Source organism: Acanthaster planci, linkage group LG02 (assembly GCF_054643075.1).
Source record: "Acanthaster planci isolate LZ-2023a linkage group LG02, COTS_SCS, whole genome shotgun sequence".
Lineage (NCBI taxonomy): Eukaryota > Metazoa > Echinodermata > Asteroidea > Valvatida > Acanthasteridae > Acanthaster > Acanthaster planci.
Window position 1 is genome coordinate 23,898,772 of NC_141778.1, and position 14,986 is coordinate 23,913,757.

The 14,986-nt window shown below is 42.9% G+C and overlaps 1 protein-coding gene across 3 annotated transcripts in view; it reads right to left on the reverse strand.

The window, feature by feature from the left end:
* The window catches only part of LOC110984054 (rho guanine nucleotide exchange factor 17-like), a 106,582-nt gene extending 91,817 nt beyond the window's left edge, over nt 1–14,765 (reverse strand). For 2 of the 3 annotated variants that reach the window (XM_022243850.2, XM_022243849.2), the window contains exon 1: nt 10,136–14,765. In XM_022243850.2, the coding sequence (XP_022099542.2) occupies nt 10,136–13,099 (2,964 nt within the window). In that variant the 5' untranslated portion in view covers nt 13,100–14,765. The remainder of the gene's footprint in view (nt 1–10,135) is intronic. The other variant, XM_022243851.2, reaches the window with a different exon arrangement.
* Nucleotides 14,766–14,986: the final 221 nt, after the last annotated feature.

A 14,986-nucleotide genomic window follows, 5' to 3' on the forward strand; every position in this document is an offset into this window, starting at 1 on the left:
GGAATTCTGAAGTGCTACAAAAGGGCAAATTTCATAACCTAACAGGGAAATGTTAAGGCACTGAAGTAAACATATCATGTGATCTGTACGATTCTAAGAAAAATTGGTCATCTAAGACAGCAACAGTTCTTGTTTTGGTTCAAATCGAAAGATCAGTGAAATCTGTCCATCAGGACACTTTTGTAAGACCCAACCAAAACAGGGGATTAATCAGTCGACCGACGCCTGCCAAATTAATGCGGAAGGGAAAATAAACATGTCAAGCACAATCCAATTTAAAAGCCTGCTTTCAATAATCCTCCGAGCGCACGGACATCAAAAATTAATCTGGACTCACGGCAATATATCCGCAAAATACGTGTAGGTGTACCTTACATTCGTTTCTTATGAGCGTGCAAGGTTCACTCCAAAGGGAAAAAACTGAGCTATTTTTGGTTGTCGCAGAGGAGACAGCATCAGGACTTGGAGGACTTGACATCTGAGGTCTGCATACAGTCTCAAAGCTGAAACTGGTGCAGGAGCTACGTGGAAGAACCTTAGGGTGCAAAATACATGTACTAGAAGTAGTATGTTGTCAATAAATCTTTGGAGTCGTGCATTAATACACATCATAATGCATGCGAGTGGCAGTGCGACACTTGAACCCACTGCACTCAATCTTGCCAGCATTCGGTGAAACCTGGCATGCTTTGAACATTGCACCATCACTGTGTACATTACATCAAGCACTTCTGACAAACTCTGCATTTTAAATACACTGTGTGTTTTTCTGCATAAAACCGGATGCAAGTACACTGTTTACAGTGTGAGTGTACATGTGCATGACGATGAGCACGTACATTTTATGCACACATTCATGTGTTCCACTTTGCATACACTTGTACATATGTGACCCACTCCGCAAAAAGGGTAATAAGTCGCGCAATGCCAAAACATGTTGTGGCATGTTCTATTTGGAGAGGGCAACATATCTTCAAAAATGTGATTTTGGGTTTTTTCCTTTAATACTTTCTATAATATTTATATTTCCAGAATTTGTGACTACAAACATGGATACTGATGAATAAAGACGAAAAATTGATCATTCAGTAGGAAACCCTACATAGCATCGTGTTTCCAAAGGCTATAATTCAAGAGCTTTTTCTCAAAAGTGCTTTTATTGAATCCCAAAATGTGGATATACAAATGTCTATATATATCCAGAATGCAGCGCACTACAGGGGTCATTCATGTATCAAATTGTAGCTTTTGACGGACAGAATCCAGCCATATCAAAAACTCATAACCTGAATTTGGCGACTTATTACCCATTTTTCTAGAGCCAGTCACATATTGTCTAACATACATGTACAGGTAGCTGTGCTTTTCATCCTAGATTATTTCAAACTTTCAGAACTGGAAGTCGGACACTGGATCTTCTACCTTCTGACAATGAAAAACCACATCAGATCCAGCAAGGAGTTCAAAACAACTGTGGTACATACTATGTATGCACATAGATGTGATAGACAGCCTCATAATGCATGAGCGATTTCTTGCCATCCGATTTGAAGAGAAATCACTGGCACCACCAGTGCGTGCATTAAATCTGCATGCTTCAATGACCACATTTCCTCCAACGAACTCATTTCTTCATATGAACTTTACCTAGGACTTTAGCCATTTATACGTGTATACATGTAACATGCAAAGTACATGTGCCAAATTTTCAATTGTGACTTGGGCACACTGTACAAGGGAAGCTGGAACTCGAAGTTGTTTACACTGTACCCAAAATACACAGCCTGTTTACCATAATTCAATTGTCCCCTATCTCAACAAAATGAAATGAAAATATTGTATGTTCACCCCTGGATACATTCAGTACCTACATGTACATGCTGAACCCAGATTCCTCCAGAATTGACAGATGGTATCGATAGAAAGTAAGGTCATCAGTTCCAAAGTAAACCTGAAAACGGCAATGAATTTCCAATAAACCTTTGCTAGAAATGACAAACAGTCAACTGGCTCTGTGGCTCTTGTTTGATCATTTTATTTTATGTATTTACAGGAAAGGGATCGCAGTCTCACTGTTTTCAACACTTATTATATTGCTTCACTTGTTTACTAGACTTGTGGATATCTTGTGTTGATCCACAAAGTGTTGGCGTGCATCTTTCCATGCTGAGATATTGAACCAGTCTGCCTTGGCTCTCCATGTACATGTAACCAGTTCTGCTCACATTTTTTGGGCACTTTGTTCCAAAATCACTACATGGACACCTAGAAAATGCGCAACTCGAATCATCCCCACAACAATTATGAACAGATAATCTACATACTTCCAGAAAACCTGAAAGCACTATATGGGTTTTGTGAAAAGGGATTAATGTTAAAGAGAAGCAAGAAATCTTGCAAGGTGAAATGACCCCCTGTTGGTTTCCAATGAAAACCTTGAGCAAACATAAGACTTGTAAGTCCTGCCAAACCTTCAGATTAGCTTTTTTATGCAGCAAGCTAATCTCCGCCCCCTACAGACTGAGCTAATTGGGGGATTTCCACAGGCAGATTAGCATTTACATTTGACCCTGATTAACCTCAAATAGTGCCTTTACTGCCTTCCAAATTAATTTTTCATTGTAAAATTTGCTGTCTCGGGGGCTTTCAATTTGGGGGTGAGAGGTTCCTTTGGAGGCCAGACTGCACTTTCATCATTGCTCTTCCCTCAAGGGAAACAGGTGGGCAGACCTGTTCCTCCCTACTGAGTGGGGATTACATGCGCATAAAAGAACACAGCTCAGTTTCTATTCGTACTTGGGAAGATTAGGAGGAAAAATTGATGTTTTTCATATGATGAAAATCAGGAGAAGAATTGCTCAGCAGTAATGCCATACACAACCGATAAAGACAGATCATTTGAGTGAAAGAAGTTGCTTGCTTGCGAATTACCCAGCTCAATTGCTTTATTCAGAACATATATGCCTTTGGAGGTGTCACCTTATGGACAGTTCACGAAATGCAATTAACTTCATGGGGATCAAATTGTATTTGAAACACATGTGACACATTCACAGCTCGTCAAATCTTCACTAATATTCCTCTTCATGAAAACGGCAATATAAGAGTAGAATGCGGTGAGCCTGGGGGCCTTGGGATGGCTGACCACCATTCCTCCATCTGCTCTATGTTAATCATCAAGATGATCCTAATTTGTTTTCCTGAAATAGACTAAGATAATGCAGATCTTAGTTAGGGTGTTGGGTGTCTACAATGGTTCTGAACTTCAGTCACACCCCAACCCTGAAATAATTCTTGGATCTGCCACTGCAAATGGACATGTACATTGTACCAATTGATGTTCTTATTCAAGGATTCCTCAAAATCATCTTTGGCACTGTGCCTTTTTGAGTCTGAAGAACCCTGCAGACAGGAGATAGAAGAAATGATTTGAAAATTGTAAAGGATGGAAGAAAGCCCCAGACAAGTAATCCAGTAAAAATCCACGGACTAAATATCCATGTACACACGCTTTGGAAAATGAAGGAGTGTCCTCCAACATGTGTCGCCAGAAATTGGTGGCAAAAACACCCTGTCAACGAATCTGGCAAAACCTAATCAAGTCTCATTTGCGACGGCCAATAATTAATGCTGTGTGCTTACAGCCAGGAGGGCCCAGGGTAGTATTCAACACAGATTAATTATGGATCCAGGGATCGGTTAAAGCTTGCACTCTTGGATGAATGCCGTGCTAACGACAGCCAAGCGTGTTGTAAGGAGATTACTGCGAGGCCTCAATCCAGGATGCGGGGGATGAGGGGGGAAGCCCCTTAACTCCTCCTCTTCAACAAAAAAGTGAAAATTTCTCTAAGAGTCAAATTTGACTGCTCGTGATGAGTAAAGGGTAGGGGAAATCTCCCAAGGGACCTGTTGTTTAAATGTCAAATGAGTCAAGTTTGTTGTTTATACCCAATTCTTTGGCCTTTTTCACTTGTGTTGATCTACGTCATTTGCCAAAGGATGTACTACAAAGCAAGTCTGATTAGTTGTGATTGTGCAATCTTGGCTGACCCATGGAAAACATGATGACCAGGAAGATCAAAATCTGGGCCCAACTTCGTACACCTCACCAGTAGGATATGTTGCTCAGCAAGGCAGTTATAACCAGCTGCATGAAGGGTACAGTGAATTCAATTGTTGCTGGTAATTTTGGCTTCAAATAGCAACAGTCTGTGTTGGCACATCTGTGACATTGGGCCCAGTTTCATCTGGGGAAGGAAATGTTATGCACAATCTTGTGTGTATGTATGTATGTACAAACACTTTGAAGTTGGCTACCATGTAAAGAAATGTATTTAAACAAATGTACATGTACATCAAGGCAAAAGGATCTGTTCAAAAAAAAAACACCAGAAGGCTTGCAATCCAGTGATGTGCTCGGGCTTGGTGGGCTGTAACGGTGATATCACACCAGTCTCCTGGACGCCTTCAGCAACGTCACCCTATTTCATTAAAAATTGTTGCAAACTTGACGGCAGGTGGGAGTCCTTCGTAGGTGGGAAGGAAGAATTTAATTGGATGTCTATTTTTAATCGCATACACTGACAATTACTCTTGGCACATGTGGGCCACGTCTGAAAGAATACTGCATGCATGAGTAGGGGACTCCTTCCATCTTTCTTTATCTTAAACAAAAACATACCATACATGTAAGTGACTTGCTACCTAGACCAGTGCATAAACAAGATAGTAATGCTGTGCTCTGTACTTATATGTACAGTGCATACATTGTACATTTTGTACATACCTCCTCATCTGCTAAGTGAAAGGCTGGGGTGACACTTGACCTACCATGCATGGGTAACCATGGGCCTAGCATCCACACAAATAATTATCCCACCCATGTGGGCATGTTCAGATTAGATTGTGCACACTCTGCACCGTGCAAGCAAGTGTGCCAACATTCGCTGGTCTTGGTCCCGGCCGGCCGGGTCCTATTCCTGCTTGCTGAAACAATGTGGTCCAATATTTCGCCCATGCAGAGGGTTAATATTATACCAGTGTTAATGTACTGCAGCATTTACATGTACACATGTACATGTACTTGAAGTTATGAGAGGACCCTGGTTTTTACCGGAAGGGGAGGACAGTTGTGGAAAAAGCACCTGGTGATTACACATATACATGTATACATGTATTCTGATTTGTGTAGTCTTCTCACCCAGTCAATTCTCTGCATAACTCGTGCTATTTATGGCCTTCTCTTTAGAGTGCAGTATGCAAACTGTCATCACCAAACTATCTCCGGTAGAAGCCTTGACCACAAGGCGAGAGCAGAATCTCAACTCTGACTATATAACCTGAATTCCCATTGCATCTTATCATATAATTTCACCTATCCTCTTGCCAGTCCTGATGTCGTGATTCCCTTCCATCGAGCCATGTTGTTTTCAGACTGGAAATTAGAAAGAAAAAGGGAAACTAAAGAAGTTCCCAGCTGGACCAAATGCCGCCACTGCCAGCACAAACAGGGAATGTTGACAGAATCGAATATTAATAGACTGAACACAGTGCGGCATGTGATCACGTCAATTTGTGGCACTTGGCAACAGTTATCAGGGGACGGAATTTCAGGGAAGATCCTAGTTAAGACGCAAAGTAAGCAGCATGATGAAATGTTAGTCCAGGCAATTAGGCAGAAAGTCAATAAGAAATCGTCCGGTTAAAAACATATATATATCAAGTTACATGTAAACAAGTCCTCATGATGAAATCTGTGTCAATTTATGATATAAGGACTTTTTTTCATGCAAGTTTTCTCTTCCTGGCTAGGGTATTTGTGAAGACTGCTCAATTCCACAATTAACTGCAGACATATAAATGTATTCGGAGATGAAGAGAAAACTACAAAACATCCTGCAGAAGGGTTGCAACAATAAAAGCAATAAAAAAACCTTGACTTCTACAATTCAACCATTAAGTTGAATTCTAAAATTTCAACTATTCTGGAAAAATCCTACAAAATCACAACCTTCACATCATACATACATGTACATTTGGGCACATCACAACAACAGATGATTCTGATGCATGGCTTCTGCCAATGGGTGGGGGGGAGGTGCATCCTCGGGAAGGGGCAGTCCCTTCGGTCACCCCTTAGCAACGGGTCTGGTCACTACCCTACTTAGGCTAAAAGCATTGAAATAATTTGGTTGCTGTGCTGATTCTACTGACACTGAACCTTTTGTGTGGTGCAACTGGCCCACAATGGAAATGGAAATGATTCAACTTTACTCCTGCAACTCAGAGAACATGAGTGCAATGGCACTTGACCATTCTCAGACACATGACTGAGACACTATCTCTCAGAAGAGGTCTTTCAGTCTTACCAACATGAAAAAGTACTCAGTCCACATAAGCATTTGGCACGGAGGGAATAAAAGGTTAGGATAGGGCTTTCTATGTTATTTTTTACGTTAACCCGTTGGCGCCGTTGATCGTTTTTATGGAAACGGCGCATTATAAATTTTCAATTATTATTATGATTTAACGGACTAGCCACTTCGAACTCATGTTTAGAGAAGAAAAGAACAAAGAAAATACATGATATGAATGCACCCCCCAAGCAACACCAAGGATCGATCGCATGGTAGGAAGGAGGGAGAGTCATTCACTCTGCTCACGCAAAAAAAACCTGCCCTTCCTAAGCGCTTTACTCGCAAATGGATTTTGAATCTATGCCAACAACGGTGCATCTTACTGTAAAAAATAAAATCAATGTGATGCAGAGCTGAAGTCAGTGCAATGTATAAAGAAACAAAATACCCTACGTGTAAACATACATGTAGATTCAGTTCTCCATGAGTGAAATGTGACCCATTAGGCAGTGCATGTACATGGCCAATCCTTTCAATATATATTGTAAAACATTTCGTTTCAATTGTTCTCTGTAATCAGGATGCTGTAATATCAAAGTAAAATGCCTGCTTGATGCTGCACTGTGTGTTCAATCAAGGATGCCATATTGTTGATTCAGTCAAGCATCTCTCTAGAGTCTCTACATGTAAAGAAGGTTCAGTAATTCACACACCTTGTACAGGCATAATACCTGTATAATACATGTATGACAAATAAGGAAAATTCTATGACTGCTTATTTGTTTTTCAACCATCTTCCCATAGTTCAACATACCGTTTTTCAAATCTGAAATGCATCAATTCAAATATGAGGGCACATTTACATGTACATGTACTGGTGTTATACTTTAAAACGGATCAGTTCAATATTTTCTGACTCCAAATTTACGGATTGTACGGAACTGATTGCCCTAAACTGCACTCACTCAGTCTACCTTAAGGGAAGTACTTCTCAGTTGCCGAAAAGGCTAATTGAGAAAGCATTTGACTCGCAAATTTCACAATTCAATCTTCCCATGCATTTCATCTGAAATTAACAAGGTTCAAATGCCCACGGCTAAACATGCACAACATATATTTTGTTGTGTGCACGTACCGGTACCAGGGTGGGCCATGCAAGAATTAAGCACTTTTTCATTTATTAATGTATGCACATGTAGGGCCTACATGTATGTAAAAGCCATTTCACCTTGCACTATTTGGTGTATGGGACCCTGCAGGGTTTCCAAAGGTTAAAGGTCAACCTCCTCAATCACTGCAGACAACTCTGTGCACAAACGTTGCAGCAATCTGTGATTATATCCAGATAAATAAAGACATCCTTTTTGGTAAACTCATTAATCATTACACACTGACCTACCAGGTACAGAGGAACTTTCCCCTTGAACCGTCTTTTAATATTGTGTTCAGAATAACTGTACATGGATTTTAATCATGACTATACATGTACATACATGTACTCTACAAATGTACATTGTGATTATCAGAAGGGCAGGCAGCACAGAATTTAATTTTATGCAGCATCTTAAAGGCTCAATAAAGCCAACAGGTCAAACATAGCCACAGTCCCTAAATTCATACAGCAAACAAACCGTAAAAGACTTTGAGTACACTGCAGTCAGGTAAAGCTTCATCACATGAAATGTTTTCATGTGGACCTACTCAGCAAAAACAGTGTCTGAGTGTGACTAAATGCCAATGATCATGAATTATCGCTTGATACACTTGGCTGACTGTCATCCCAGACACACGTTGGCAAATCAGAGTTTATTCAATTGATGAGAAGTGCGTGGCCAGCCATGCATTTAATCAAGGCTGCTGACTCAATAACGCTGTCATGGCTGCTTCTAAAAGCTCTGACAATTTGAATACAACACTGCTTGAAAACCAAAACACCATCACAACCAAAGTGTACCTGAGTTTAAAGTGGATATGGATTCTTTAACTAAATAAGATACATGATTTATAATTTTAAGGAACTTTGTTTGTCAAGGATTCAATTTGATCTGTCCTTAAAAAAACACGTACATGTTGCATTTTCAATGAAAGGAAGTCATAAATGATTTCCTAGATCTGTAAATTAATCATTTACAACTATAAAATGTAATTTCCCAGCTATTTTTTTTTCAACACTCCCATAAAAATCCATTAAAGATGGTTTGAGTGGAAAGGGCTTTTTGAAAACTCACAGCTTCCAACTTATATAGCTGCATTTCGGAGAAAATGAACCCCTCATTCACAATACACAGCGGTGGAGACTGGCCGGGTCAAACGTGCAAGCTCCTGCACAATGACTCCCTTAAAATAGCCACCGAATCAATCAACCATCCTGAAAGAAACAGAAACTGGAGATGCAGTGTTTACGCACAAGTCATCCCCCAAGACATTGATGACAGTACAAGGCATCCTGATGGGCTGCAAGAGGAGAGGGCCAGGGTAAAATTAAAATTTGTTCTCTGGGTTCAGGAAAAGGTCAAAATGGCTCAGAATGATTGAGAATTGTTGGTGCTTAAAACTAAGGAGTGAATTATCTGCAGAGGTAGGTATTCATTACAATGCACGATGCATGTAGTCACTGGAACTGACATGGAAGCCCAAAAAGTCACAAGATGAAATATCATACATGTATGTGTGTATTTTGCACATTAGGGTCCAGAATAACAAACACTTCAGTCCTCTTCAGTCTTCAGACATCAAAACAGTGGGTGGCTTAAATGACCAGACCTTTTGAAGGTGAACCCTTGTTACTTAAGATGTAAGGCACAACCAGACAAGAAACCAATGCAGACGAAATCCCAGCCCCTACGTGTAGTAAACAAAAGCAGCTAGTTATACCACATCAATACCCATCACAGTATTCAGAACATTGATCAGAGAATGGGTGGTCAATGTACACATGCTAGCAGATTATGAGTGTTCAATGCCTGCAGTGGCGAAGCACGGGAATTGTACACACAGAGAATCCTGACCCCCATTGTACTTTGTTGACTGGGCTCGGTGTTTAGCATGTATGCACATCCTTACAAGTCTTACGAGAAAAATTTGTCAACTGCTTACAAGCTTTTACTTTTTCCTAAATGCTAACTGCAGATCCTTTTGCGGTTTGGAGTTCTGGCACACATTTTAATTCACCAAAAAGATAAAAATGTGTTCTTGTATCCACACAAATTAGTCTGTGCACATGATTCTGCAATTACAATTTTGGGGCAGAGCTGACAACTAGTGTGTTTTATCCTAAATTCAACACTGATAACAAATTAACAATTTTAACAGTCAATATGCAACACAGTCATCCTAGTTAGGGACAGAACAAGATGCATGTGTTCATTATATTGAAATGAAAATTGTTGATTCTGCATGCAGAGATGATCACTCAAACAAGCAACATATTGAGGATTTAAATCTATGACGTAAGGATGCTTCCCCGGTTCCCTCTATATATTTTGATGACCGGAAAAAATGTTTAGGGGGGAGAAAATTGTCACTGCATGCGGGGAGATGTGATACCCAACATGCAGCAGTGAATTTTTCTCAAATTTTGATCTCAGCTATCTGCTTATAAAAATCCATCTCATTATTTCAGCGGAAAATTTCTTTGGAATGTCAGTTTACAATAGCAAGGAAAATGGGTCAAGAACATTGGATTTTGACACATACTGCTGAATGGGAGAAAAGGAGTAACATTCCAATAAAAATGCCCAGCAGAATTTCTTAAAAATAAATCAACTCAGTGAACTTACCTGCTGCTTGCGTTTTCTTCTTGTGGCAGGGGATAACTCCACAGACTTGTCCTTGTTCGAGCGGGGAAGCGTAGATGATCCTATCTGCGAAGCCAATATCCGGTTAGATTTGGAAATTGTTGGTGACACAAGTGCATCAGTCACTCTAGATGCGTGGGGCTCGGATGCCAGATTTGGGGTGGACTCGGACATGTGGGCTTGCATGACGGGCCTGAGCGAGTGTCCCGGCTGTGGAGGAGGGATGATGGCTTTCTTGCGTAAAGGGAACTTCCTCTCCTGAGGGTGGTGCTGGTTGGGCCCCATGCTCTGCGACCTGGTGATAGTCACGACTGGTTTGCGCAAGGAAGGCACGGCGGTATCATCAGCTGGACTCAAGGTGGTGGCTGGCTCGCTGGCCGACCGCACGTGTTTATCCGCTTGAATCAGTGACTGCTTAGAGCTGCATCCCTGGTGCTGCAGCACCTCAGAAGTATTCTCTTGTGGCTCAGGCAACTCTTCGTAGCCACTGCGACTGCCCCAGTTTCGATTCCTCGGCATCTGGGGGGAGTGTGGGCTATCCAGTGCTAACTGGAGATTCACACGCTCCTTTCCTCCTGGTGTGAGGAGGTTCTCTGACTTTGCACGCAGGTCATCAGGCTCTTCACCTCGGTGCAATCTATCAATCTCCTCCTGCCTGTCAGAGACAGTTGGGTTACTGGTGGAAACCTGGATGCCCTGTGTGTATTGGTCAAGTTCATTGGGTGCCTTGTCTCCATTTGGCCAGGTCCTGGACTTCACTTTGGATTTTAGCTTTCCATTTCGTTCCTGCGAGTCAAGGTTCGAAGAGTTGATTAATCCATCTGGATGGTGAGTAACCTCCTGTAGTACATGCATATACTGTTGCTCTGCTGTGGCATCACTGATGGAAGTGGCTGTGCTCGAGATGGACTGGCTACTCTCGGTGCTGACCACAGTGGTTCCAAGACTACTGGCAGTAGGTATATGTCCATGCACTCCTTGTATCTGTAATGCTTCAAAGAACTGGGAGTCAACAGAAGTCTTTTCAATTTCCTCAGAAAAGCTTCCTCGTTTCCGATCCTGTGTGGGATCACTACGAGAGCGTCCATTTTCTCCATTGTTCCCACCACTGCCTTCGGTAACTGACTGCCCAAGGGCACCAAACTTCTTCCGCCTTTCCTTTTTACGCACACTTGAGGACAGAAATTCATCAGTCGCTTCTTCAGCCATCGTATCCATGACTGGTGAGGAGGAAGCCGGTGTGGTTTCACTTTGTTTTTTCACATTCAGAGGTCTTAGAGGAGCTTTCAAGTTAAACTTATCCATGGGGGACGAAGTAGATGCTTGAGTGCCACCACTGACTTCTTTACTCCTCGCCAAGAGTACTTCGGGTAGCTCAGGGATGACCATCCTGTTTTTGCGTCTAGGTCTTGGCAAGGTCTGAGAGGCAGGTGGCCATTCAAAGTCCCGCACACAGCCCTCGTCTTCACCCGGCTCTGATGCCGGGGACATGGGGCGAGTGAACTCCCCATGTGGAATGTCCGTGTATTCCTGCCTGCGACCGCGCATTTTGCTTGTCAACTTTTGCAGTGTTCTGACAGGGGACGTCGGGGCACTCATGCTGGCTATGTTTTTATCAGGTATCACCTTCTTAGAAGTTACGGATCGTGACTGTGACTTGAGGTTCTCGACACTTCCAATCTTCAAACTGTTGAAGTCCATGCGTAGCGTTAATTTGGTTCCACCGGACTCTGAAAGCTGCGGTGATGATGGATCAGAGGCAGAAGTCGGGGAATCTTGATTTCTTGCCATTGTGCGGCGGACATTATCCACCTTCAGTGGAATAGTCTGGCTTGGTGTGTGAGTTCCACTCCAGTCTCTGTATCTTGATGTTGCTGTGTTGTTCTGAGTGCTCAGAACAAATGCAGAGACAAGTCTGGCTCTGTTCTCAGCGACACTTCCCTCACTTTGATCAACAGTGCCAACACTTGAAACACTCGACCGACGACTGGAGTATGGGGAACTTACTGGGCTTTGTAGTTCATCAAAAGAAGCAAGATTTTTCTTAGTGGTCTTGGTCAATCGCTTGACTGCCAAGGGTTTGAAAACCTGCCTGGTTTGACCAGGGGACGTGATCCCAGACTCAGTGTGTGATAAAGAGGTAACCGAATCTGGAGATTTGGGGCTAGTTACTGGCGGTGCTGTGTTGACTTTAGAGTGCACATTACCTTGACTGTAGCCCCTGTCTGATGGGCTTTGCTCATGCTGTATAAATGCACCAACCCTCCTCGCAACGGCTCTCTTTTCTTGAATACTCGCCGGCGATTGACCCTGATAAACAGTCCTGCTCTCGGACGACGAATAGCCTTTCGGATCACGGCCAGCAGAAGTCGAGGTTGCGGTGCCGAACTGGCCCGTCTGCGTTGTTGTTGGCGGACTTGATACACCCTGTCTGTACGATGTGTCCTTGTTCTGCTGCCGAGACGAATCCCCTGCTAAAATCCTATTACTGCATTTAGATCCGCCGCCGGCTGCTTGGGTCTGGCGGCTGTTACCACCGATGATATTCCAGGCATGTTCCTTGTCCTTTCCGTGTTCCAGTTGCACGTTGGGCTGCTTATTGGATAATGCTAATGATGGTTCTGCCGCTGCACCGTACAACTCGATTGCCGACCGGCGATCTTGGTCAACACTCACAGTAGCATGACTGCTGCTGGTGCCGAGATGATGATGGCCCCGCACCCGGTGTTCCTCGGCAGTCACAGTCGAGCGGCAACTTCCCGTGCGTGTATTGCCCGATTCCTTGTGATTAAATTGCCTATGCTTGCTGCTGCCTAAGCTCCTCTCGCGATCACTATCAGAGGTCTGGGCTCGATTGGCGATTTGAAGCTGAACACTGTCCCCGGCCCCAGCGCGCAATCCAGCCCCCTTCTTGCCTCTAGCCGCTGCTGTTGACGAGTGTGCCATGGTGGTGAACGCAGACCGCCGCTGTCATGGCATGGCTGAGATTAAAAAAAATGTTTACCCGAGCAAGCTGTCGCCAAGATTAATGCAAAATAGGGCCTCGTCCTCTGATGAGGATTGTACAGGATCTCACAAAATAAATCCTCCTCGTGATGTCGTCTTTTAGAGGAAGTTTGTTATGGAGTTGGTGAAGTTGAAAGTCGACCGAACGACCTCGCGCATTTTGGCCCTCATGCTGTGCTACGCTATACGGTTGGCTGGCTAGCTTGAAGTACATGTATGTCCCCCATCCATTATTTGCGAGCAACAGGCGAAAAGGAACATTTTCACACAAGTTTACAATGAACCAAAAAATCCAGCATCACAAAATCTGGCAAGCGTTACAAAACATTCCACTCGAAATAATTCTGGTGTCAATAACAGCTCTTGTCGCCGTCCTAAGTAAGTTGTGATTCACTGTGCAATGTCGAACTCTGAATGGGTGGTTTTACACTGTATGTGTACCCCGTCGCAGGTACAATAGCAAAGTGTGCGAGATCGAAGTGCACCCATCCGGTTTGCATGTGTTCAATTACACCCCCATTGTCACGCACGTTTGGCTGTACAGATAAATGCTCCTCCTACTGTACTAAATAACAAGGGCGACGCACGTGCTTCGAATTCGTTCGCAAACAGCACAACGAAGTTTACAATCCGACTTAACTTACAGGACAAGATTACCACACTCCCCTTTGACCTGTCAAAAACAAAAACTCATCAACATGGGCGGCGACGCTTACTTATCCTGTGGTGGGGCCACATGTAGTTCGTGTTGACTAAATCCTCGGCGCTAGCCGCTAGATCCGAGGCCTGCTCCTCGGTCCGAGGGGGAAGATGCGGCAATGAAAGATGCAAGCCGCGGACAGGCTACCGCCTCATCTCGTCATCCTTGCTCGCCTGAGCTGACCACAAACTCTGCCCGCCTGGTGAGTTATGGACCAATTGCACGGCAGTGTCCAAGCTGGTATAAAATGCGTGTAGAATAGAGAGCTGTAGTGGGAAAAGACAGACGTCAGAATTTACAGTGAGGAATGCATTAATCTTGAGCACTTCTGATGAAATATAAACGGGCCGAATTTCTCAATAAATCATGGTGACACGCGACCGGCTGTCCCGATAGGCACTTGGCGGGAAGACTAACTCGGCGCTCTGAAACCTGTGCGCATTCTTTTATCTGTTGCAATCTCAGTCGATTCGCACGACTGAAGATGTGTTTATTAAGAGCAGTGAATCAAAATGTTGCTCTTTCAGCAGGCCAAATTCCTGGTTGCTAATTACACAATTCGAAATCTGCAACCATCGAATGCTGCGCAACCGTGAGCCTTGGACTGTTGTGTCCGTCAGGCCTAAGTACATGTATAATTACATTTCTCCTCGTCTGCTTATCTACAGGGAAAAACATCCCTAGGAGATATTTGGGGAGTATAAATAATTAGCTCCAGAGAGAACAAAGTCCGGTGAAATCGTCATGCGTGGGTACTTCTTTTGCCGTTTCTGGATGGTTTCTGTCACGATCGTCTTCATATTGTTTGAAAAAAAGCTTTTTAATAAGAAAGCAATGAAATAGTCGAGTTTTTTCTGTTTTGGTTTTTAAGTTTTGGAATGAAGGGCAGCCTTCCGAAAAGGTCACTGAAATATTTTCAAACACTGATTCGAATTTTAGATTAAACAGTTTCATTAACAATTTCATTTGTTAATTTCTATTTAACATGTTATTGTTTTTCTGTTTATTCTCAGCATTTTTTATCCTTATTTTGAAAATCACATTCGTTTTTAATCACAATTATGATTTTGTTCCATGTGAAGCAGGTATTTCATATTCTTCGTCCCATCATCATTGAGGAGGAGAAC